This window comes from Octopus bimaculoides, chromosome 25 (assembly GCF_046866305.1).
Source record: "Octopus bimaculoides isolate indiv1 chromosome 25, ASM4686630v1, whole genome shotgun sequence".
Taxonomy (NCBI): domain Eukaryota; kingdom Metazoa; phylum Mollusca; class Cephalopoda; order Octopoda; family Octopodidae; genus Octopus; species Octopus bimaculoides.
This window is the reverse complement of record NC_142952.1, coordinates 15,163,813-15,191,679: the sequence shown is the minus strand read 5'-3', so window position 1 is coordinate 15,191,679 and position 27,867 is coordinate 15,163,813. Positions and strand designations below refer to the sequence as shown.

Below are 27,867 nucleotides of genomic sequence, written 5' to 3'. Positions count from 1 at the left end.
TAAATCTAATCTCATAGAATTTTACATGCTTTAGGTATCGGCCTGCTTCTGAACAAGAAGATGCTGTTGCTGCCACAAGTCCAAAGAAAACTAGAGCTGAGACGAAAAGCTGTAAATCGTCTGGAAGAAGTCGACGGGGTGATGAGCTGTGGAATGGTAAAATTGTCACATTATTTTCATAACTTTTTACTGCAGGAGAAACTTTTTATTTACATATTGCTGTGTATCTTTGTGCATCAGTTGCTTTCACATTAATGTCCCTATTTAAATTTGTCTTCCTGATTAATGGAAATCTGCTGTCACAGATAATGATGATGGGACAGATCAAAGGAGCTTTTTATAACAAACCGTCGACTTGTAGCATGGAAAATGTTAGACAATGATGAGAAGGAAGATCATCTATCTCTGTATTTTGAAACTTTGAATAGAAATTATATTTTATTAAAATGTTTCCACATAAAAAGCACTGGTGGTGGTGTCATGTAAAAAGCACCCAGTACACTCTGTAAAGTGGTTGGCATTAGGAAGGGCATCCAGTTGTAGAAACCACACCAAAACAGATGGGGGAGCCTGATGCTGCCCCTGACCTTGCCAATTCCTGTCAAGCTGTCCAACCCATTCCAGTATGGAAAACAGACTTTTGATAATGATGTTTCTAAGTCTCAGACTTCTAATTTTCTTTTTTTTTTTTTTTTTTTCTTTCTTTTATACTAGTGTCTAAATGTTTCATTGAATATTTTTCCTTCATTTATTTATCCTTCTTCAAAATCGATGGCTTTATCGTTTTATAGTTATTTATGAATTGAAATTGAATTACATTGAAATGTCTATTTTAGTAATGCTGTTAATACAATGTATTTTCTTTTGTTTTTCAAGTGGATTTTAAAAACCTGAAATTTCCATAAATTTTGTTTTGTGAAATAAATAACTTAGTCATTCTTCCTTTTGTGAACTGAATGCAATTTTGTAATGGTTATTTTTATTCCAGATGGTCTTTGTCCCAAGATAGTGCCTGCTTTGAATGCATACCTCACTGACAAGTTACCTGCCTTTGTTACTGTACAAGATCTTTCTTTAGATGTAATTACACTGCTGAGAGTGCTCCATGCCTTCAATAGATACTGGTCAACCATGTATGAAGTAAGTTAATCACCAATTGTTTCATCTTGGCTATATACATAATCTTCCCCTACACGCATGCACACATTTCACACCTTTAATTAGAAACCATAGTGTGAAGCTCTAGTTTCATTGTTTAATAATTACTAATAATTATTAGTTTTATTTGTATTAGCATAAGACAGCAAGCTGGTAGAATTCTTAGTATGCAAAATACTTAGTGGAATTTCTTTTGTCTTTACATTCTAAATTCAAATGCTGCCAAGGTTGACTTTTACCTTTCATCCTTTCAGGGTTGATAAAATAAGTACCAGTTGAGCACATGGTGTAAGATTTAGTTCCTCTCTCAAAATTGCTAGCTTTGTGCTAAAATTTGATACCAGTATTAGTGTTAGTATAATGTAGGATGTAGTATTATGATTATATCTTGTATTTTGGGGCTCTGTTTCTACTGAGGGATAAAATAATACTCCTGTTGATTACATTCATCCTCCTCCCTCTACAAACACGCTGATGTTACTAGTAAAAGTTAAGTGTTATACAATGAATTATAAGAAAAGAAACTGATATAAAAATACATGAAGAACAGAGTTAGCCTCTCCACTAATAAAGCAGAATGTTATAAATACTTGAGAATGTTTAATAATAGCATTCTGAGTTCAAATCCTACTGAGGTTAACTTAGTCAAAATAGCTTACTTAAGGGAGCATTAGACTGAAAATCTAAAGGTACCTGATTGACTCTTGGTTTTTGGCAGGTTTCTGATGTTCTGTTTATAGACTCAGACATGGTTATGCGGTTGCAAAATTTACCTCACAAGCACATGATTTAAAGTTCAATTCCAGCATATGTCACCTAAGTGTCTTGTATTATAACCTTGAAACCACCAATGCTTTGTAGCTAAAATATGATAGGTTGAAACTGTATGGAAGCTTATGTACTTTCATGTAGTCACTGTTTCAGCAAAAATAGTGATATGTGTTTATGTCTCCTGTAAACAATACATTCACTCTGTAGCTTAGCAGTTTTAGACATGAAGGCTCTGAATATACATTATTTAGGGAAAATAAGAGCTAGTGACAGGAAGGACATTTGTCTGCAGGAAAACTTTTACTGTAAATCTTGTCCAATCCATACCAAAACCAACGATGATAATTATTGAATTATATATAACTCTCAAAACACTGAACCATATGATGGTGACAGAGGACTGAGAAGGCCTGTCCACCGCAACAGTATTGAAACCCTAAAACCAAAGTTCCACATTAAAACCATTGGCATGGATACTGATGCCACATAAAAAACACTGGTGATGTTGCCATGTAAAAAAAAAGAACACCCAGTGCACTTTGTAAAGTACTTGGTGTTAGGAAGGGCATCCAGCTGTAGAAACCAAGCCAAAACAGACTATGGAACCTGCTGTGGCCCCTGGCCTTGCTAGTTCCTGTCAAGCCATCACACCCATGCCAACATGGAAATCAGACATTAAATGTTGATGATGAATTTATCAAAGTGATTTCTTAGATTATTATTGAAGGCAGTGGATAAGCTGAATCATCAGAACATTAGACTAAATGCCTTGTCCAGGCTGCAGATGCAAAATATTCTGCTTACTAATGTACAACATAGCACAAATTCTCCTTTTTACAATGAAAGGATTTTGGGACTCTGGTGTTTCAACAATTAGAGGCACCTTGAAACCTTTGAGCTCAAACAAAACAACTAGCTTTGTTCAGTTTTTCAGCGAACAATTTGTTTGCTGATTATGGAAGACCAGACATTAAATGATTGTAAATGGTTATAAGGTTTAAAATTCAGTAAATGAGTTAAACAAAACTAAAGTATATTTGACTGTAATCCCAGTTTGAAAAAAGAAAAGCAAGAGGGGGCTCAATCTGTATGCTATTTATGATATATACATCTAGAAAAAATAGTATCGTGGGGATGAAAGGTTTACAGAAATCTTAAATGGAATTCAAAACATTGGTCATCACTGCTGTATGCTGTATTTTTATCTCCTCATTAAAAACTGGATTTTTTTTTTTTTTTTTACTCTATTAAATGCATTTTTATATTTATCTTCAGGAGTCTTCCCAACTATCTCCAATCCTTTCTCCAACTGAATTCATTAGTTCAAAACTCACTGCCAAAGCTAACAGACAGTTACAGGATCCATTAGTCATAATGACTGGTAATCTTCCTGTTTGGTTGGCTGAAATAGCTGCAGCAGCGTAAGTTGAAGTTTCTGTGTATTTTTGCCTCATAAATTATTTTAGAGATTAAAAAATATTGGACAAGAATATCAAGACAGTCTCTTTTTGTTTGTATACAAAATACTAATAAAAATAAAAAATCGTCGAAAGCAATGCACCACACTATGTAATAGTAGTGATTATTTCCTTCTGTTGTAAAGCCCAGTTGCATGGATGTTTCCTTCAATAATAAATTTTATGTTGCTTGTGCGAGTTTCGAATTGATTGCAGTTAATCCCTGATGCTAGCAGAACAGTTAAAACTTCAAATGAATAAAAAAAAAAAAAAACTTGTTAAAGAGAAAATATGAATAAAGATTGATTTAAATGTAGATGAAAACTTTTTATATAGCAACATAGTGGAAGTATGTGAGCATAATTGGAAACTAATGGGGATAGATAAATAGAAGCTAGGAATAAACCAGTATGTATTTGTGGTGGCACTGACAACCATGTCTGTTTGTGTAGTAAGTGAAGATTTACTAGAAATCTAAACAACTCTTTCTGAAGGATATTGTTTAACAGCTGCTAAGTATCTCTGATGTTACTATAAGCATACTTATAATTTCCAAAAGAAACAATTCTTTTAGATTTTCAAGTGAAGCAGGGGATCCTTTGAAGGCCAATTTGTACTTTACGTGGTTTACCTTTTAAAGCTTTGTTTTAAATTTAGTATAAGAGTAAAGACCCCCTTTTGTCATGAATGACCATTGGATTGCATCTTGAAAGTTCCCCTCTAAAGCAAAAAGTCTGGGCAAGGTAGTTTATGGACGACCAGCAGTCACCCATGCCTATCAGCCTCCCCACTCCAAGTTACCACGATTGTCCAAGGGAAAGGCAAAGGCTGATACAGCTTGGCACCAGTGATGTTGTGATCATTTCTACAACTGAATGAACTAGAGCAACGTGAAATGAAGTGTCTTGCTCAGTTTGGGAATTGAACTCACTATTTAAAGACTGTGGGCCTGACACTCTAACCACTGAGCCATGCACTTCAGGAATTTGGCCTATGATTGTAAGGTCAACAGTTTGATTCCTAGTAGTGCATTGTGTTCTTGAGCAAGACACTTTATTTCATGTTGCTCCAGTCAACTCAGCTGGTAAAAAATGAGTAGTATCTGTGTTGCAATATGCCAGACTTGTCACATTCTGCATCGCACTGAATCTCCCTGAGAACTAGGTTAAAGTTATGCATGTCTGGAGTTCTCGGCCACTTGCATGTTAATTTTATGAGCAAGCTGTTCTGATGATCAGATCAACTGGAACACCTGTTCTTGTAACTGATGGAGTGCCAGCTAGAGTCAAAATTAATTGCAATAAAGACTTAACCTTATTTTAATACATGTGAATAATTCTGACTGGTTTTAGAATTAACTTTCAAACTTTGTAGCAGTTTTGTTTCATTATTTTTTCATTTATATTTAATTTAATTTTTTCTTCTTTTTTAGACCATTCCTTTTTCCCTTTGATACTCGCCAAATGCTTTTCTATGCTACATCATTTGATCGTGACCGAGCAATGATGAGGTTACAAGATAACAATACTGATTCTACAACAACAGACACAACTGACCGAGTTGCTCCCCGACTGGAACGGAAAAGGGTCTGTTTCTAAATTTTCCACCTTTATGATTTTATGTTTCTCTATAATTTTAGACAAAAAGTTTCATCTTTGAATAAACTTCTCCATTATTCTGTTGGCCACCATAGATATGCTGTAACTTGATGGCACCTACCTCTGAGACACTTGAATTTTTCTCTATAACTCATTCGCCTTCACATTTGGAATCATTTTTCATTTTCTAACTTCTGAACTAAATTGGAATCCTTTTCTGAGAGAAATTTTGATTAGTTAACAAGTCTCTCTTGTTATTTCCGTTCTTCAATGTTTTTTTTTTCCTTTTGTTATTTACAGCGTACAGTCAGTCGAGTGGATATCTTAAAACAAGCAGAGAAACTCATGGATGAGCTGGCTTCCACAAAAGGATTACTGGAAATACAGTATGAGAACGAAGTAAATATTTTGTGTTTTGTGAACTTTTTTTTCTTTGTAAATAACCAGAGGTTTTGAAGTTGAGGTTTTATAATATCTTCTTTATTCCAGGTTGGTACAGGATTGGGACCCACATTAGAATTCTATGCATTAATTTCTAAAGAAGTACAAAGAGCAGATCTTGATATGTGGCGAGGCGACATTGTGAAACAGATGGATTTTTCTGGTAAGTTCAAAGTAAAAGAACTTTAGTTCATGTTATAGTTTTATTGCAATCATTGGCTAAATTGGTTGGTTTTATATTCCAACAATATTGTAATGGACTCTCTTTGTAATTATTCAATCTGTCATTTTTCCTGTCACAATGTTTTTTTTCATTTTGAAGGTAGTAGTGTGGTTTGAAATATTTGGTTACTAATTTTGCTGGTTGATCAGTTATGTATAAGCATCATCATTATCTCTTGATTTTGCCATCACATCACATCAATATCTTGCTCCCAAACATTGTAACAACACTGTCCCACCAGTTCAATCAACTACACACAGTTTGGTCATTTGCTTGGCAGAAGTAGTAGTGTGTGTGTGTGTGTAAGAAAAAGAGATGATACAGAAAAAGTAATGGTCAGGTTATGAACTTCATAAGATGCAGTGGACTCTTAGTTGAGTGTCTGAATAACATCCTATAGCATCATTTGGGGGAAAAAAAGAATTGCTTTTTTGCAATCACTCACTCACACACACACACACACACAAAAATAATTTATAAAACAAAATGAAATGAACAGGCTTTAATTACAAATCACCCCAATTGTTTCTGTGCATTGATAACAGCTATTAGTTGCTGAGTTTTCTACATATTATTTACATAAAATATATAAATAATTACATAAATATAATCCAGCAGCAGTTTTGTACCAGCACATCATCAGTTGAATGGCTGTAATATTACTGTTGGAGAGATATATATATATATATCATCATCATCATCGTTTAACGTCCGCTTTCCATGCTAGCATGGGTTGGACGATTTGACTGAGGACTGGTGCAACCGGATGGCTACACCAAGATACACTATAATAGTTGAACTCGCTACTTCACTCCAATAAGTTGTTTCAATTAGGGCCAACTTAATTTTGCTCTCCTTGATGTTCTGGTGGAATTGAATACCTTATCTAATGGTTTGTTCAGTTTATTTACAGTTCTATAGATGAATGAGGTTGAGGGAAAGATTAACTTGATTTGTTATTTTTTTTTTGTCTTTAATCAGGTTCAGGAAGTGATGTTGAGTATATTACATCTCCTTGTGGTTTGTTTCCTTCTCCACTTGCTCGTAACACCAAAGCTGCTGTTGTCAACAAAATCAAAGCCAAATTTAAATTCTTTGGAAAATTCTTAGCTAAAGCATTGATGGATTCAAGAATGGTAAGTGTCTATAGACTTTGAAGCCTTCCCAGGAAAATGAGGTGAACATTCATCTTCTGAACATTATCAGACATGAAAGAGATGTCAGAGGGTTGCAATTCTGGGATGAAAGAGTTATGGAAATGAAGAGTTTGGTGATGTAACTGGAACTTATTGTCCTTGGTTACGACATTTGGTGTTTGCTAGAATAGACACCAATCACAAAACTTAGAGAGAAAGTGTTATGCACCCGATGATAGTTGACTAAAGTCTTTTTACTAGTTCTCCAGTTTAGCACATTTGTTAATAAGGGGTTTGTTGCTATAGCAACTCTAACCCTTTAGCATTTAGATTATGAATTCAATTGTAGTGCTTTTTCATTCCCATTGCTTTTAATTAATTATGCATTATCTTGTAACTTCCAGATTCTGATGGATGTAATCATATATTTTAGAAGGATATTGAAGTTAGGTGTGATAGGCTGGATATGACTGGTTTGAACATATTTGGACCAGATATGGCTGGTTTAAATGCTAACGGGTTAATGACATTGATTTACTTATCTCCTCTTTTCTTAGAAGGTCTCATTCAGTTAAGTGTAATCTAGTTTCAATATGGAATCTTTCTGTGGCAGTTGTAGAAACTGTACCTCCCCTGATATTGTTCGCAGTGTATGTCAGTCTCAAATACACTGCACAGAGAGGGAAAAATCACATGGGAGAAGAATAGATTCAAAAGTAAGATGATATTTTGTCAAAGAAAGATGAAGCGAAGTAAGAAGAAACTGAATTAAAGAATGGCTAAATTGAATCCCGAGTGAACTCTTCCAGATCCTTCTGTCACCATAGTCTCCCATTCACTTACTTGGGCATGTTACCTTAAGGGTACACTCTGGATCCTTGGCATCATCATCTCTTTCTTGTACTACACCATTCACTCCCACCCATATACATCACAGGGTAGACTTATTCTTACTCAACCCACCCCACTGTCCTTTTTACTCTCTGACTTAGTCTCTCTAACCCCTAACGCTACTCTTTCTCTACACTAACACTATCTTAGTTTCTCCACAAATACCTTCAACATTCAATAATAAACCTGTTCTTCCCAATGTACTTTATCTGTTCTAAAGTCACTACCCATCCTCTTTTTCTCCATCTCTGACAGGAATTGTCTTTAATCTTGCAAGTCATAAGACAATCTTACTGATGCTGTTGCCTCGGGTCAAAAAAACACCCAGTACACTGTAAAACTGTCGGTGTTGGGAAGGGCATCCAGTTGTAGAAACCATGCCAAAAATGAGACATTTTTGGAGCAAGGTGGCATCCACTGACTCATTGTATCCTATGAAATTGTCTGTGTCAGTGTGGAAAGTAGATGTAAAATGATGAAAGCAGTTGATGGAAATATAGAGCTTGTTAGTTTACAACTCTGAGCATAAAAAGGAAAATCAATCAACAGAAACCTTATTGAGTTAAAACCGGATGGAATAAATGGTTTGTGCTACCCTGCATCTTTTAGGACTCGGTGATAGAAACAGGATTTAGAAGTGTTGTACCAAGATAAATTGAATACTAACAATGAAAACCCTTTCCTTTGAGTCATTTCAAAATCCCTAGTTGTTGTTATTGTTAAAGTTTCTTATATTTTGATATGCTGAAACAGCAACCTGAATTATGTTAGTAAATTTTCCAAACTTTCTTTTTATAGATTGATGTGCCAATAAGTCTGGTATTTTTCAAGTGGATCTTAGGCCAAGAGCACAGTCTCACATCCAAAGATCTACAGTATATTGATCCTGTTGTTGCTAGGTCCTTTTACGAACTCGAAGATATTCTCAGGCAGAAAAAAAGAATAGAAGCGGACCAGTCTCATGTAAGTACCTGAAACAAACTCTGCTTGGTGTTTGTGTGTATGGACATACACACACACACACACAGACACATGTATATATATGACAATTATGATAAATATGGAAACTAGTACATCTGCATGTTTTTTTATTAAATTTTTACAGTCAATTATATGCAGATGTACTAATCTCCATATCACATTGGTTCTTCTCTATTATACTCCTTGGTATCATATTGCTCTGGCTAGTTTCTTATTTCTTTATTGCCCACAAGGGGCTAAACATAGAGGGGACAAACAAGGACAGACAGAGCGATTAAGTCGATTACATCGATCCCAGTGCATAACTGGTACTTCATTTATCGACTCTGAAAGGATGAAAGGCAAAGTCGACCTTGGCGGGATTTGAACTCAGAACGTAACGGCAGACGAAATACTGATAAGCATTTCGCCCGGCATGCTAGCGTTTCTGCCAGCTCGCCGCCTTCTGGCTAGTTTCTGTCAGTCTTCTACCTGCCAGAGAAGAAGAGAAGAGACAAACTTTTGGTACTGGTGAAGAAACAAAACAAGCATAGAATAGAGAAGCTTTTTTTTAGTTTTGTGTGTGTGTGTGTGTGTGTGTGTGTGTGTGTGTGCATCATGGTGACAACTTCTAATACTGTTGCACAATAAAATGCCTCCAATTTACACTGTAAAGAGGATTGTGAAAGTAAAGTCACCCAGATGATGAATCTGTTTAAAAATTGCAATGTACATGCAAGATGTGGTTCCTGAGCAATCAAAGAGGGCAGTAACTCTGGGTAAGAACTGACTTTGTGCATTGCAACCAACCCATTGAATAGCATGGATACATGGATATAAATGATGGATGATGGAAAGTACACCTTAGATGCCCATTCTCAAATATTCTCTCAACATTAAATTTTTCATAAATAAAGTCTCGAAGAAATGTCTATAATTTTATAATGACATTTATAATTGTTTGGTTGTAGCTTTATAACAAATATTTGATAGCTGTTGATTTTGTAGCTGATTTTATATTTTTGGTCACTACTAGACATCAGTTAGTAACACAACTTCACTTCTTATCTAATACATTTGTTTCAAATTTTGGCATAAGGCCAGCAGTTTCGGGGAGGGATAAGTCATTTACACCAACTCCAGTGCTCAGCTGGTACTTATTTCATCGACCTTGGAAAGATGAAAGGCAAATTTAACCTCAGTGGAACTTGAACTCAGAAACAAAGAAAAACGAAATGCTGCTAAGCATTTTGTCCATCATGCTGATGATTCTGCCAGCTCACCACCATCTCTTTTGAACTGTATTTTATTACCGGTTTCCAAAATTTTTTATTTAACTTACATTTCTGTAATATGTATGAGATGCATTCTGTTTCTCATATATTATCATCATCTTATTGCACATAAATCTTTACATTTAGTGTTTATCAAACTTTTCCTTTTAGACTGAAGAATCTCGCCAGTTGGCTCTCGACAGTTTGACAATGGATGGCTGCACAATTGAAGAATTGGATTTAGATTTTACCCTTCCAGGTCATGTAAATATTGAATTAAAAAAGGGTGGCAAGGACATTCCTGTAACATTAGAAAACCTAGAAGAATATTTACAGGTAATAATATACTTTTTTTAAATATTTCTGTTACATTTAAAAATCCTCCATGTCAACTTCAAGAAGTCTGCTGGTGAATGTGACTGAAGCATTATTGTTAATGTTCTGCATTAGACGAACCACATTGCTGAAATCATAAAAAAAAAAAAATGTTTTAGCATCATTTTGTAAGACCTTTGTCAGTTATTCACCAGCTGTCTACTTAAAGCAGGTATTTGGTTATGGATGGCAGTTTGCATCTCCAGTCTGGAACTATCTTGTCCAGAATATATTTGCCCAGGGTGCCATAAAGTGGGATTGACAATGTATGTATATATAGATAGACTTACATATATTTTCTGTGCTTTATATATGTTTAGTTTTCATGCTCTCTACACACATGCACACAAATATATATACTTGTTGCATGTAGCAGGGTTCTTTCAGTTTCTATCTACTAAATCCACTCACAAGGCTTTGTTCAGCCTGCGGTTATATAGAAGACACTTGCCCAAGGTACCACACAGTGGGACTGAACCTGGAACCATGTAGTTGGGAAGCAAACTTCTTACCACAGCCATATTTTTACATATACATATTTATAAAAAAAAAAACATCTTTCTGTGCACTAGTGACTGAAATTATCTGAGCTGTGAATCCTCAATTTCATAAGCAAGCAATGATTGAATGAATTTTTTTTTTTCTCTTTCCTTATCTAGCTTGTTGTCCATTGGAATCTTGTTGAAGGTGTATCAAGACAATTTGAAGCTTTTAAAGAGGGTTTTGAATCAGTATTTCCTCTTTCAACTTTACAGTGTTTCTACCCTGAAGAGGTGAGTTACAAGTTTTGCTATTTTCGTTGATATTTGCAGCATCTCGTATTCTAAGATAAATTTCAATGTTTCAATTATTTGTGAAAACTCTGCTCAGCTGAGGTGGATGTTTGATAAATAAAACTGACTGATCAGAATTCAGTTGTTTGGATGGGGGGAGTGGGTAGTTGCCAAGGATACATGGCTTGTCTGATGTAAATGTCCAAACACCAACTATTGCTGGCATGGATAACAAATGCCAATGCATCATGGCCAGCAAAATGCTTCCAGTTTCTTATAATGTACAGCCACAGATTCTGAGCAATTATTAAAGGTAGGAGATGAGATCAACTTTATGGCTCACCACATACCTATCGATCTTTTATTTTATTTTTTTTTCTTGTTTGTCATTAGACTGTGGCCATGCTGGGGCACTACCTTGAATTGTTAGAATGAATCGATCCCTTATTCTATCGGTCGTTTTTGCCAAACATCTAACTTATAGAGACATAAACACACCAGCAAGTTGTCAAGTGGTGGTGGAACACACACACACACACACAATGGGGTTCTTTCGGTTTCTGTCTACTTGATCCACTCACAAAGCGTCAGTCAGCCTGAGGCTATAGTTGAAGTCACTTGTCCAACATGCCATACAGATTGAACCCGGAAACATGTGATTGGGAAGCAAGCTCCTTACCACACAGCTACACCTAAAGAAATGAATATGTCTAAAACAGGGGGTTAGTACCATGTAGACTGTAACTTACAAGTAGACCTCTGAAGTGTTCTCTATGTGTTTTGGACATGTCCAATTCTGCAATAAATTGGTTATACTTCCACAGTACACAAAATATTTTTTAATAATTATTTTTATACATTTCCTAATAATAGTTAATTATAAACATGATTTTTTTTTTTTAAACATTAAATGGTTAGGATGATCCATCTAAATAAAATAGAAATCAAAGTGGTCCAGAGGTAAAAAATGGTTGTGCAAAACTGATTTAAATGAATTACTGCTTCACTGGATAGCTTTTCTAATACAACCATTTAACTGGTTTTGTTTTAGCTTGAACATAAATTTTGCTAGAACATAATTACATTTCTGTTAAGATTTCAACTGGCTCCTATAGTCTTACACCTTTTTCTAAGATTATTTTAGTTTTCCTGTAGGAGTCTCATTCTCTATTTTAATACTTATTGTTTGTAAGGCAGTGAGCTGGCAGAATCATTACCACGCCAGGCAAAACACTTAGCAGTATTTTGTCTATCTTTATGTTCTGAATTCAAATTCTGCCGAGGCCGACATTACCTTTCATCCTTTTGGGGTTGATAAAATGAGTACCACTGGAGTTGAAGTAATTGACTTAACCCCTCCTCCAAACTCGCTGGCCTTGTTCTAAGAATTGAAACCAATGTTGTTTGTGTGCTAATGTAAATGCAACTTTTTCAGTTAACCCTTTAGCATTCAAATTGATTTGTCAAATGTGAGGTTTTTCATTCATTGTTTTGAATTGTAGCTTTGAGATTTCAGTGATGTGATTGTATATTTTAAAAATGATATTGTAGAGTAGGTACGAGAGACCAGATCTGGTTAGTTTAAGTATAAAACGGAACATTTGGATCAGATATGGTCGATTTAAATGCTAAAGGGTTAGGAGACCCTTCCAATTATTGGTGTGATTAAAACCAGTATAATAAGTAGGATTGTTTAGTACCTTTACTCTTAAAACACTGTTCCCCACATCTATTCATATATTGGTATCCTTCATACAGCAGATTGCAGTAGCTGCAGATAGTTATTAACCCTTTAGCATTTAATCCTTCCGTATCCAGCTGAAATATTCTACTTATTTTATGTTAATACCGATCATAACCTACCCTACAGTGTCATTCTAAAAAACATACAAACTTACTATTGAAATCTTGAAGCTACAAGGTTGTGTATGATTAATTGAAAGCAATGTGAATAAATAAGCAATACATTTGACAGAGAAATCTGAATGTTAAAGGGTTAAGGTAATTCACTTCATTAAATAACTCCTGCCACATGGTCTTACAGTGATAACACCTAAATATATTTTCAACTCTTTTTTTTTTTTTTATTACTTGTCCTTAAATTTACTTTTTATTACTTGTAATATTAGTTAGAGCAGCAGGACTTAGTGAAAGCTTGTGCAATACTAGATGTCTGTCATCTGTGTTACATCAAACAGCTGTTAGTTAATGATTTCTCTGTTCTTTCATCATACGACTGTCTATTGGTGGTATTGGTGGTGAGTCAGCTGCTATTGTTCTCCAATATTTCGTTGAAACTTCTTTGTGCACTTTTAAAACGTCCATGTTCTTGTCTTCCAGATGACTAATTTATTTCGGTCAACAAATATGATTATTACACTGAATTGGCCTTGTCTGTTACTTATGTTCATGTTAAACTGAGACTTAGCTATTTGAATTGAACATGCCTGTTAGTGGGTGTATCTAAATTAGTATCATATATGTCCCTTTCAGGTCACCTTTACTTTCCTATAATATCAATAACTAAATTTAACTGATTACATGCATGTTAGAATGCAACAGATCTTATCTAAGTAAGTGAGATGGAAAAAGTAAAGAAATACTAGTTAAGTACTTCTGCACTAGTTTTGTTTCTAGCTGCAATCTTAATGTTGGTTTCTATTAACATTCAGATTAGTTATTCAACAGTGTTAACAAAGAAAAGTTTTTACTATCAATTTCCTTTTTTCTTCCAATTTACATTTTGTAAAAAAAATGTTTACATACTATGCCAGTGCCCCTGGACTGGCTCTTGTGTGGGTGGCACATAAAATACACCATTTTGAGCATGCCCGTTGCCAGTACCGCCTGACTGGCCTTCGTGCGGGTGACACGTAAAAGCACCCACTACACTCTCTGAGTGGTTGGCGTTAGGAAGGGCAACCAGCTGTAGAAACTCTGCCAAATCAGATTGGAGCCTGGTGTAGCCATCCGGTTTCACCAGTCCTCAGTCAAATCGTCCAACCCATGCTAGCATGGAAAGCGGACGTTAAACGATGATGAGGACTATGAAAAGCACATAAAAAAAAATTTTGAAAATCTGCTTGCAAATTGAATAATTTTCTAGATTTCATTTCACATCTCACAATGGAAACTCTAAAGTTTTTTCTAATGCTCTTCCAGGATAGAATAATAGCCAACTTGAGAGTTATAATCTCATATCTTTCTGATCTTTAAGGCAACATGGTTTCCTTTTAGTGCATTAGCTTAGCTAACCTTGCATGTACATTTGTTGTTTTTCAGTGGTTTTTAGGCAATTAAAGTTTTAGTAACCGAGCAGTATCAGCTTGATGCTTGAAAGGCACTGTGCAGTAGTTTATTTTCAGCAGATACAGTCTCAGTCACTGACAGAAATTTGATTCAATTTGGGAAAATTTCTGCACATTTGAGTTATCCTTCAATTGAAACCTGTTTATAAATCCAATTTTCCCATGTCCACTGTAATTTGTAATAGCACTGAAGTTTGAACAAAATTATTTTACCATATGCCACTTCTCAATGACTAGTGTTAATTTATTTTTACATTTTATTTTTTTTATTAATAGTTGGATGGATAAAATTATCCACTTGATATGTTAGAATATAGAAGATATTAAAACTCGCAGGCGTATGTACGAGAGTCGTGTGGTATTCAATGTTTGAGAACATGTCTTTCTAATTAAACACAATCTTCAACAATAAATATTGAAGGATGTATTGTTTTGAGTTGAATAGAAAAAATAATCATTGTTTGTAATTTCCCTTGTCAACAATAAGGAAGAGACTTTAAAAGGACTAAAATTCCAAATATATCTCCAATGCATCAAATATCAATTCTGAAGTTTGGTGAGGGACACTAGGAATATCCAACGTGTGTGTGTGTATTATTGACCACACATACTTGTGTATGTGCTTTGCTTGTTCGGTGGTAGGTTGCGGTTTAGCACATTGAGGACGACTCACACAGAGTACCAGTTGTTGAAACACCAGCACTTTCAGTGAGTCATACTCACCACTCTCAACAGGTCTACTGGTAAACAAGCAAAGCCCATACATGAGTTTGGTCAATGATGTTTACTACACTAGCACTGCTTCTAATTCATATTCGAGTATAGAGAGATAGATATGAGAAATATTGTGAGATATTGATAATATTCTTGAGAAAATATTGAAATAGTATTTCTAACATATACATGTTGGAAATCTGAAAGAAGTTACATTGGAATCAGTAAATTTAGTTTATTTCACTAACCTAGAAGCTTCATTTTAAAGTATGAAGAGAAAGGAAATCTAGTTTTCTGAATCTACATACAGGTTGGTGTATATAAGAGGGAAAAAAGGAAATGACTCTCTGGCCCTATGTACAAGAGAGGAGTAAGATACAAAAGAACACAATGTAAAAGATTTTATAGAATGGTTGATCAGGTTTTTGAAAAGTACAAGAAAATGATGCTATGAAAATAAATTGTATCCAGTGAAATATATAAGCAATCTCTGAGTGGTTGGCATTAGGAAGGGCATCCAGCTGTAGAAACTCTGCCAAATCAGACTGGAGCCTGGTGTTGCCATCCGGTTTCACCAGTCCTCAGTCAAATCGTCCAACCCATGCTAGCATGGAAAGCGGACGTTAAACGATGATGATGATGATGAGATGTTGACTGATGAACTGAAGCATTGAAAAGGTTCACTTGTTATATAAATCATCATCATACAGTTTGTTATTGAAAGGCCATCAGAAGATCGTTCTTAGAAATAGCTGTGAGAGAGTTTGTGAGTGTTTAAGGTTATCTTTATCTCTGAGAATTATTTAACCCTTTAATGTTCAGATTACTCTGTTAAATGTAGATCTTTTTCTCTCAAATTGTTTTGAATTAATCATGCATTATCTCATAGCTTTGCAGTTTCAATGATGTGATTATTTATTTTTAGAATGTCAATGTAGGTTAGGTGTGAGAGGCTAGATATCGCCAGTTTGAATATAAAACATGTAGAATATCTGGGCCGGATATGGCCTGTTTAAATACTAAAGGGTTAAGGCATGCATATGTCAGAAATAAAGTACCAACTCTTAAGGCGACATTCTGTAAAAAAAGTTAAATCTAGATGTATTAAAAATGGCCTAAAAGAATGTCATTTTGATTCACCTTTGGTTCACTTGCCACTAAAGAGTAGTAAAATGCAAATCCAGTCATTAATAGTGTATGTGTGTGGGAGTTTGTGTGTGCACGCCTGTGTATAGATGTTTTTTAGAAGACCTACAAATGTTCTTGTTGTTTTTATTGATTTGAAACATAAGATTTCTTTGCAAACCCACATAAAACTAACTGGGGCTGAGTGTGGAGTAGAGCTGCTTGAATTGATCTCACTGTTGCTATTATTTTATTGACCCTGGTGTTTCAAAAGAATGGACAACACCTGTCTAACATGATTTCAACAGAGAAGTGAACAACCATAGCTAGACACAACAAAATGTGTAAACTATTTAAAAAATATCACAATTTCTACTGACATTTTCCTTTCGAACACTAAAAGATGTCCAAAGATTGTGTTTATAGAAGAAACCATCTAATGACTAAGAACATTTTACTTGTTGCTTAGCTTCAGGCTATGATCAAAATAATTTATGGTCATTCAATCTTCTATACTTTTAAAATGGTAGTGAGTAGTTTTTAGGGAGATTTGGCTGTCATTTCTAGCAGATCAGGCAACTACATACAGATTCTGTCCGTTTCATTTATATGCTGAATGTAAGGGGATTAATTGGTTGTAAGTTGTGAGCTTATTGATTAAAAGGTAATGAGTTTGAAGCCATTTAGAAGCTGTTAGTGTAGGTGATATATTTCATATTTCTGATATGAAATATAATTAATATTCTGTTGCAGTCAGTTATTTTTAATATGAAATAGAATTGAGATTTTGTTGCAGTCAGTTCTTTGAATGAGTCACCAGAGATAGAATTAATAAAATAATAAACCAGATGAAATCTTGAAGCAAGGAATGTTGTGCCGACCGATCTAGGCTGGCAACAACTCCACAGGAAATGACTGGGACTCTGATGAACAATGCAACTCATATTAGCAAGGAGAGATGTTGTAAAAGAGGGTGGTATTGAGATCAGTAACTCGGCTATGAGGTTACAATGATGGTGGTGGTGGGGCTTTTTTGTTTACACTAGAATAGTTTCTTCATGACTATCTTCAGACACATACAAAAGTTTAAGATGTTCCTGTCAGATATCAGTGAATTGAAGCATCTTTCTTGAATAATCCACCAAACTCCTTCTCTCTCTTTCTCTCTCTCAGCAGTGAAAGTGAAACTTTTGTTTTCATTAACATTTCTCTGTCTCTTGTTTCAGCTTGAGCAACTATTTTGTGGAAGTCGAAGTGAAGTCTGGGAAGTGAAGATGCTAATGGAATGTTGCCGTCCTGACCATGGTTATACTCATGATAGCAAAGCTGTCAAATATTTGTTTGAAATATTAAGTTCATACCTTGGAGAAGACCAACGCCGTTTCTTACAGTTTGTTACTGGCTCTCCAAGACTTCCAGTTGGTGGTAAATATCAGTGCTTATCTGTAGATTCTTAGTGCCCAGCACTCACTGCCACATACTATTCTATTACATACTATGCACACACATCACTCACTCAGCACACTTTCAGTTCACACACACACACACACAAAGTGAAGGCGCATGACTCAGTGGTTAGAGCATCAAGCTTACGATTGTGAGAAATGAGTTGTGCAACATCACTGGTGCCAAGCTCTATCAGCCTTTCCCTTGTGAAGGGGAGGCTGGTACGCATGGGCGACAGCTGGTCTTCCATAAAAAATCTACCCTAGGTTGTGCATTCGTTTGTGAGGTGACTTTCTGCCTAGACTTGTACCCAGAGGGGAACTTCTTAGGTGCATCCATGGTCATTCGTGACCGACAGGCGAGAGTTTATATATATTTTCTTATTGTGCCTTAAAATTTAACACACTCACCAGTAAAAGTTCCACTTATTTCTCTTTTTATTTTCCTAAAATTTTCGTTCCGTCTTGCAACTTTATCAATAGTTTTGACAGTCAAAACTATTCATAAGGTCAAAACTATTGACCAGGTCACAATCATCTGGGATATGCCTGTTCAAATTGAGAAAGAAATCAAAGCTTAATCACTCAAACTTAATAATTAGGGATTGGAAAAAAAACGCCTGTTTACTGATAGACATTGTGATCCCTTCTAACCAAAATATTGCCCAAAAAGAAGTGGGGAAATTATCAAAGTACACAGACCTCGAGATTGAAGTATTCAAGATATGGGGCATGAAGGTGAAAACAATACCAGTAACAACTGGAACATTGGGCGTAATAAAAAAAGCATACAAACAAAAATGTAGAAGTTATACCTGGACCCTCAACACTACACACTATCCAAAAAAATAGCTCTGTTAGGAACACCCCATGTCCTGTGCAAGTCAATCAGTTCAATAAAACAATCCACCTACACAAGACACTCTATATTAGCAAATATCCAATTAAGTAAACATCCACCAGCAACCCGATACCCAGCAGAACAACACAGCTTGCATTACATACAATACAAACACTCGTACAACAAAAGATTGCAACCCAACACCATAACTCTGGCAGAATTAGATCTCAAAATGTAAAGATAGATGAAATTCAGCTAAGCATTCTGTCTGGCATGCTAATGAATCTGCCAGCTTGCTGCTTTAATAATAATAATAATAATAGAAAAATGACTTCCAGAATATTTTTAAATAGTATCATTTCATTATTGCTGTGATATTTGTTATGCTGTTTTGTGTTGTTGTTGTTGTTGACTCATATATGTTGTTTCATTTAATGCTTTCAGGTTTCCGCAGTTTAAATCCACCTCTGACTATTGTACGAAAGACATTCTCTAATTCTGAAAACCCTGATAACTCCCTTCCATCTGTGATGACTTGTGTGAATTATTTAAAACTTCCGGACTATTCTTCAGTGGAAGTGATGCGAGACAAGCTGAACCTTGCTTCACAGGAAGGACAGCTTTCATTCCACCTATCTTAAAGTACAGTGCCACTCACGTCCCTATGATGGACGATCTAGATGGTGATGACCCAACAGCAGTTTGCACTGACAAAGAAATAAGAAAAGAAAAAAGCCCCACAGAATTTAAAAAAAAAAACAAATCAAAAATCAAACAAAAACTGACAACAGGAAAAAAAGGAAATCAACTGCCACCATCTGACTGGCAGAAGATCATTCCAAGGACATGTACCAGGTTGAAAGAAACATTTTTTTAATCTTTTCAGTAATTCTGGTAAATGACTGGTGAGTGTAGATGGTGATCAAAAACCATTCCTAAACTTATTTTAACATTTATCTAGAAAATTTCGCCTTATATGCTTTGTGAGGGAGAGTGCAAATGTTCATGACAGATAAACTGGTACAAATATCTCCAAGTTTGCCAACAAAATGTATAGACATGATTTGACCAGTTGCCACTATGCACCTATACATTCATCCTTAGGATTCAACACACAGCTAATGTGTGAAGGATTGACATTTGTAAAATATTGACATGAGTGGCGTTTGTGGCCCCCCTATCTCCCCGGGACTAGATGTCTAAAAAAAAAAAAAAAATATATATAAAATAAAATAAAAATTGGCTAACAAGTTGTAGCCATGCTGTTTGTGCTTGATATGTTTGTACTGAAATAATAAAGTTATAAAGTTACATGTTGTTTTTTTAATACGGGTAGTTTTCATAAACCCTATTATAGGGGAAGGAAGCAATTTACAAAATTATTATTCAATAGTAAGATTGCTGTCAACCAAAACTCACATCACCTTAATGATGTAATCCCCTGGAAAGGGTTGTATCATATGTATATGTTTTCTCCATCACGGAGTCCCTAACTGTTCATGTCATGTTAATATTGAAGATTTTTCGGCTAATTGGTATCTATTTTGAACATCTTTCAACATCTAAAGAAAAGGAAAGAAAAGTGGGACAAAATAAATTTTTCTTTTTATTTAAACAAAGATTTACCCATTTAGTTTCTTTTCTGAAAATTTACTTTGATACCACTTTTGGTTGGATAAAACATTTCCTTTTAGTTGTCTCTTTTGTTTTTTCTTGAAATTTCATCCCTAAATTATTTCCGTTCCCCTCCTCATTCTATTTTCCTTTAACGTCGAGAAAAATGTTAAAATAGAAACAACAGTAAAATGGAAATAGCAGCAACTGTATGTTTCATTACACTTTTCTCATTAAATATATATATATATATATATATATATATATATATATATATATACACACACACACACTTGCCTACCGTCTCCAGGATTTTATCAACACAGGCAATGATATGTTCCATCATACCCTTCTCACTATTTAGATATTGTGTGTGTGTGTGTGCATATATATATATGTATGTATATATGTGTGTAGATGGTAAAGACTCCCTTCGGTCAGGAATGACCATCAGATTGCACCGGGAAAGTTCCCTTTCGAGGCACAAGTCCAGGCAAGGTTGTTTATGGAAGGTCAGCAGTTGCCTGAGCCTACCAGTCTCCCCCTTCCAAGCCACTGATATTATTCAAGGGAAAGGCAAAAGGCCGATACGGCATGGCTCCAGTGACATCATAATTCATTTATACAGCTTGGTGAACTGGAGCAATGGGAAATAGTGTTTTGCTCAAGAACGCAACACATAGCCTGGTCCGAGAATCAACTTCACAACCTCATGATTGTAAGCTGGACACTCTAACCACTGAGCCCTGCACCTTCACATATGTGTATATATGTATGTACATATAAATATATGTACGTGTGCATACCACAGTATTCTTAGTGATCAGTAATGGTCTTCCTTAGTCAATTGTGGACAGCCATCATCATATGATATCTATCCAGCTATCTCTCTCTTTCTCTCTCTCTCTTTCTCTCTCTCTCTCTCTCTCTCTTTCTCTCTCTCTCTCTCTTTCTTTCTCTCTCTCTCTCTCTCTCTTTTTCTCTCTCTCTCTTTCTCTCTCTCTCTCTCTCTCAGCCATCATCATATGATATCTATCCAGCTTTCTTTCTCTCTCTCTTTCTTTCTCTCTTTCTTTCTCTCTCTATCTCTCTTTCTCGCTCTCTCTCTCTCTCTCTCTTTCTTGCCTGTTTGCTGACAAACCATCCACAAGGCTTTCATCAACTCAGACAATTCATTCTTTTTTTCAGTGTTCAATTGCAAAACCTATAACAACTATTTTGTAATTGAAAATGTTTTAATTAGTTTCTATCAATTTGAACAGGGATTGCTTTCTTCCTATCTTTTCTTTATTCTTCCCCACTTTTTTTAATGTTCAATAAATATGATTGCATTTATTGCATTTACACGAGAGACATATGTATTTGAAAACTTTTGTAGAAAGCTTCACCTAAAGCAGTCTATGAATTTTTTTTGTGGCTATCAACTATTGACTGACTGACTGGATTAACATCAAATGGAGAGGAATCAATTGTGTATGTTCTATTAACTCTTTAGCATTCAGGTTTCCTTGTTGAATGTATTGTTTATTTATTCAAAATATATTGAACTAATCACATATCTTGTAGTTTCAAGATTTCAATGCTATTTGTATATTTTTTTAATGACTTTGTAGGGTAGGTGTGAGGGGTTGGATTTGGTCAGTTTTAACATAAAACAGAATATTTGGGCCAGGTATGGCCAGATCAAATGCTAAAGGGTTCAACCTGCCATACCAGGCCCATATATTCTACTGGTTTTATGTTCAAGCTGGCCAGATTTAGATTTAGCTTTTCACACCTACCCTACAATACCATTCTAAGAACAATCATGTTGTTGAACTCTCAAAGCTACAAGAAAATGCATGATTAATTCAAAACAATGTGAATAAATATGCATTACATTTGAGAGAGTAATCAGAATGCTAAAGGGTTAAAATATAAAAAAAAACAGGTTAATTGTAGTAAATTAAAAAAGTATTACTAAATGTATATTGGTATTAATGGATTACTGGGTTGAAAAAGATTGTTCATAGATCATCTTCAGATCTGTGGTGGTATATCGTTTATTCTACGTATCTTGGTATTCTGTCATCAGAGGAAGCAAGTTGGTCTCTAATCAGTGTTTAGTCAACCTTTCTTGTTTGCTACTTGAGAAAATCTCTTCTGAACTTGAAACACTATTTAACCAACAATAATGAATCACATACTCTTTCTAATGCCAACCACTTTAAAAAAAAGAAAACACTTAGTACATGCTGTAAAGTGGATGGCATTAGGAAGGGTATCCAGTCATAGAAACCAAACCGAAACAGACTCTGGAACCTGGTGTGGGGCTCCTGGCCTTGCCAGTTCTTATTAAGTCATCCAGCCTATGCCAGCATGGAAATCAGATGTTATATATTGTTGTTGATGATGATTGGATGTTCATAGCAGCTCTGTTGCTCTTCTAGACAGGTTGTGTAATCTGTTTGGTGCCCAAACAAAATTAACACACCCTGAGCAGCTGAATTAATTCTGTATATTTGCTATTACCATAAAATAATTTTGTTATGCTCCTTACAACTTCTGATGCTTGGCAACAACTGAAGGTTTTTGATTTTGACTTAATTTGGTTTTGTTTTCCTTTGTAACTGCCAGAACTGTTCCATATTGATTGAGACTGTTCATATATCACTCATTATTAGCAATAAGTCATTGGATGTTGAAGAAAAAAAGGAGGTAACTACAGCATAGCATTTATGAATAAAGTCTTCTTTATAGAGTATTCTTATAATTCAGATGAGCAAAGTCCAGCCCTTGTCTAAGTTAAACTCAAAAAGTGATATTCTGGGCTACACTCTAACAAAACTTTGAGTAATGCTGGACTTAATTGTCTCATGTTACCTGTGTTAGAAGAAATGTGTAAATAGTCTTAGTCATGGGGTATGAACTGTTTACCAGAAATCAGGATGTAGCATCTGCAGTAAGACAATTTGACTGGAGTTGTTAAGCTGGAGAGCTGCACTAGGCTTTACTCTGTTTTGGCTGGATGCTCTTCCAGTTGTCAACCACTCCACAGAGTGTACTAGGTGTCCTTTACATGTCACCTGCACTGGCCATGTCTATGATTTCACTTAGCTTGACATGTCTCTTCAAGCGGAGCAAATTTCCAAAAGTCTTGGTCACTTATCATTGTCTCCATGAGACTCAACATCTGAAAATCCTATATCACCATCTCATCCTGCATCTTCCTGGGTCTACCTCTTCCACAGTTAGAGATCAGAACTTCTTTACGCAGCTGTCTTCATTCATAAGCATCACGACCATACCAGCATAGTCTTCCCTTTTGCATACATCTGATACCTTTTATACCCAATTTATCTCTTAAGATGCTTACACTGTTGTACATGCACATTGACATTACATATCCAGCAGAAGTTAATTGTAACTTAAAGAATCTATTTTTGCATTTAGTCTTTTACAAAATGGATTTCTATTACACACATCCAGCCTGCAGATGATCCTTCATTTTGAGGAAGTAAAAACTGTTTCCCATCTTCAGCAATGTTTACAATACCATGTTACTACTGCTACCACACATAACAGCCATTATATAGCCTTCTTTATATGATTCCACCTGCAATCATCAGCATCATTTAATGTCTGTTTTCCATGTTGGTCGGTCTGATGGGAGCTGAAGGGCTGTTTCGGCTCCATGTCCGTTTTGGCATAGTTTCTACAGCTGGCTGCCCTTCCTGACACCAGGCTCCATTATTTCTACAGTGGATGCCCATTCTAATGCCAACCATTCCAGGGTACTGGATGCTTTTTATGTGGCACCAGTTCATTCTACATGGTACAAGCACTGGTATCAATTCTGCTGTGGTGGACTGGCCTAATTGAGTACAGCATGGCACCAGACATCTCAATCCTTTGTCATCTTCGTAAAGCTCAGTTTCTTGAGATTGGTCTTCAATACTTCATCCCATGTCTTCCTGGATCTCCTTCCACAAATTCCATCCACTGAGATGATACACCATAACGGAGGTAAGTGGGGAGTGCTTAACAGATTAATGGAACTTAGTAATAATCCAAATGGAATGAGTAATAAATATATACCAGTAAAATTTGTTATGGTGGTTTCTTCAGTTGACAAGTCTTTTCCTTTGACAAAACCTTTTGTATCTACACAACTGTAATATAGGTACCGCCACAATACTGTACTCAGCCTACCCTTAATATAACTACCAGATGTAATATAAAAACCTAGCTTTCTCTATTTTCTTGAACCCCCACCCCATTAAGACTGGTTATCCTAAGTAATCCAAGTTGAATGAACTCATTGACAGGCTGGGGGTGGGGTCAGCGATCTTTCCCCTTTCAAGTATCCCAGCTAAAGTGCTATATGTTTGATCCCATATGGTTGGCAGCAAGAGATCTTAGCCAAATTGTTATCTAATTCAAATTTATGTGATGTGTCAAAATATTGTTGAAACTGGCCCCACCTTATAACTCCCACTTCCCTCTACCATTTCTACCATGTAAATAAGGATTGCACTCCCTAAAGGAGAGAGAGGAAACAGCTGAGCACTTAAAGATGATAATGATATATGAAGCTAAATATTCACAATCCAATTAAGTCAACTTTCTAAATATTTATGACTAAAAAAGAACATATGAAACAGCAGTTTTGACATGGATCTGTGACGGTGACGTAAGTGTCAGCAACAGCTGTAACTGGTTCTTTCATTGATCCACTCAGCTTGAACTTAGTAGCAAGAAAGATTTTATGCAAGGAATAGGGTTAGGGTTTATAAGCCAGTTAGTTAACTACAACCTCCATTATCAACATATTACTGATATTACTCAGCATGCTAGAAAGAGCAGCCAAATTACTTGTTACTATCTAGGTATATGAGAGTAATGTCGTCTCTGATATTTTAAAGTCTTCACCCTATGAGATGTCATCTACTTTACTGCAGGGATCTGTTCTTGGTCCCCTTTTGTTTGTTGCTTCCATTAATAACATAAATGCCAACTTAAAGAATGCCCCAGTGCTGAAATATGCAGATGACATCAAGCTGTACCTTGTGATAAAAAGGACAGATCCTGAACACTATAGATCTTTTCTCCAATCACACCTGGACACAATACAACAATGGATCATGGACTTGCAATTCAAGCCGGCTGTGGACAAGTGTACCACCATGTACTTTGGGAGGAAATGCCCAGTGTCCACATACTTTCTCCACTACACTAGTATCAAGAAGTCTTCTTGTATATGTGACCTGGGCACTACTGTCAGCAGCAATTTGCACTGGACAAAGCACATCTCTAAAATTGTCAAAAAGGCCAAGTGTGTCTTGGCATCACTCTGCAAGAACTTTGTCAGCTGCTCTCCAGCTATCTATTTAAGGCTGTATATGGCTATGGTGCGGCCACACTTGGAATTTGCATCACCAGTCTGGAAATCCTATCTTGCTCAGAAACTGTTCAGTGACATGCAATCAAGTAAATACCCTCCATCAGGCATCTACCACACTCTGAACACTTTGCTTCCCTGGGCAGAGATACATTGCAGTTCCAGTGTCTGGCAACTGACTTGGTAAACACTCACAAGATTATTGACCATTGTGCCAACAACCGCCTTGAGCACCTTTTTGAGCTCCATGTGTCTAACATGTGGGCATTCCTACAAAGTCAGAAAACAGCACAAGTACCATGACTTTCGGAAACATTTTTTCACACTGAGTTGCTGAAGCACGGAACAAACTACCTGCATCAGTTGTTAGTTGCTGAGACATCGCATCCTATCAGGACTCATTATTTTAAATTTCCTTTCCTGTCACCAACACCTATCTGTTACCAAGCAAGGTAATTTATGCCAAGGGCTCAAGGGTTGAACATGTTTTCATAGAAAATTGGAAATGAAGCACACAGCTTGTATGATAATGGTGCTCATTTACAATCCTGATGTTTATACACTTTGTTGTGTGTCCAACTTTGAAAAATAGTTTCATTCAATAGTTAGAATCATTTGAAAAATGCCGACATGTTAGACACATAAAGGTATAATTACCTTTATTTATTTTGAATCTATAAAGTCCAAGCTTTCTACTGGTATACAGATTTTCTGTAGAAGGAGAGTATAGCAGTGTGGTCAAATGGTTAAGATGCTTGCTTTGCAATCGCTTGGTCCTAGATTCAATTCCATTGGCTGGTGCCTTGGAAAGCCCAAGTCTTGTGAATGGGGTTGACAGAAACTGAATAGATGCCCTTCAGGTCAATTGTGTCTATAATTCTTAAGGTGCAACCTTGTCACACTTGTTCTACCTAAGGATTACATTAATGATAAACATGTCCGTGCAATATTCAGCCACTTAAATACTAATTTAATGAGCAGGTAACTCCATTGATCAACTAACTGAATACTTATTGTTGAAATTCAACAGTTTTACAAATGAAATTGTACAAGGAAATCAATGAGAACAGCATCAATATAATTTATATCCATTTTATTGGAATTAAGGACAACTATTGACAGCTACAACAATATAATTCTTTTTTGAACATAAAAGAACTAACATGTAACATTTCATGTGGAATATAACATCATTGTTTAATGTCTGTTCTCCATGCTGGCATGGGTTGGACTATTCAGCAAGAACCGATGGGCCAGAGGACTCTGTCAAGCTCCTTTAGCATGTTTTCTACAGTTGGATGTATACAAGTCACTTTACAGAGTGTACTGAGCAGTGGCGGCTTGTGTATAGGCACTGCAGAACTGCAGCACTCCCTATTTCCACTCGATATTATCGATAACATTCAATATAATGAGTCCTTTTCTCTTTAATTCTTTCTTTATACTTGTACATTGTATAGTCCTTAAGCTTAATGTCAGTAGTCATCCCCTAGTTTCTGAAAAAATACAAAAATCCTTGTATAGAACTGTGCACTTCACAGTTCTAGAGACGCAGTGTTCGGTTGTTGTGCGCATGCTCACATGTCCAAGGGAGACAGAGCACTGCATGAATGACAGTAGCACTGTGTGAACGACAGTGCCGACCCCGATGTTTCGATGAAAGGTAGTGTTTCTTTTTGACTCCGCATGTGTTGTGCTTAAAAACATGTTTATATTCTTGAATGTAATAAAGTCTAGAATTAGATTATTATCCTGCTTCCAGCTTCAGTGTTGCTGCCAGGATTTGAAAAAGAGTGGGTGGGCAGGCAAGTTTGTGGGATTCTGTAAATTTTAAAAAATTCTTTCCAATTGTTTATATTTACAATTTGAAAATGCATTCAGTTAATTTGTTCTTGAATCTAATATTGCATTTGTGGTGTTTCCAAAAGATACATCTGAGCACAAATAACCAAGATTGATGCTAATTACACAACTTGTAATTGATTACAATTGTGCTAATTACACAACTTGAGATATTTCTTTATAAATAGTAATTAGCTAAACTTTGTCAATTTTGTGAATGAAATTTTTGTTAGAAACTGTATTTTCAAAAAGTTTGTTGCTCAGAATATGCAATCAAATACATAATTTGCTTATGAACTGTAAAACCTGTGAAGTGTACAATCTATTATGGGTTTTTTAGTCACTTTTATTTTACAAGCTTTTGAAATATAAGAGTATAAAATTGTAAAAGCAATTCCTTTCATAACAGGTGTTGATATATTTTTAAACAATATTGAATTACTAAGTGCAAGTGTGCCATTAATTATCCATACAACTTCTGGTCCACCTCTTAATTCTCTCTGATACACTAACTTGCAATCTGGAACACCTCAGCTGTAGA

At 35.7% G+C, this 27,867-nt stretch overlaps 1 protein-coding gene across 22 annotated transcripts in view; it reads left to right on the top strand.

Annotated features, from left to right (window-relative positions):
* LOC106882225 (E3 ubiquitin-protein ligase TRIP12) overlaps nt 1-19,801 on the top strand; it is a 135,675-nt gene extending 115,874 nt beyond the window's left edge. For all 22 annotated transcript variants that reach the window (XM_089341703.1, XM_089341693.1, XM_089341705.1 and 19 more), the window contains 12 exons: nt 35-156; nt 989-1,140; nt 3,205-3,350; nt 4,819-4,972; nt 5,285-5,383; nt 5,474-5,588; nt 6,630-6,784; nt 8,474-8,638; nt 10,081-10,245; nt 10,944-11,057; nt 17,431-17,629; nt 18,935-19,801. In XM_089341703.1, the coding sequence (XP_089197829.1) occupies nt 35-156; nt 989-1,140; nt 3,205-3,350; nt 4,819-4,972; nt 5,285-5,383; nt 5,474-5,588; nt 6,630-6,784; nt 8,474-8,638; nt 10,081-10,245; nt 10,944-11,057; nt 17,431-17,629; nt 18,935-19,131 (1,783 nt within the window). In that variant the 3' untranslated portion in view covers nt 19,132-19,801. The remainder of the gene's footprint in view (nt 1-34; nt 157-988; nt 1,141-3,204; nt 3,351-4,818; nt 4,973-5,284; nt 5,384-5,473; nt 5,589-6,629; nt 6,785-8,473; nt 8,639-10,080; nt 10,246-10,943; nt 11,058-17,430; nt 17,630-18,934) is intronic.
* Nucleotides 19,802-27,867: the final 8,066 nt, after the last annotated feature.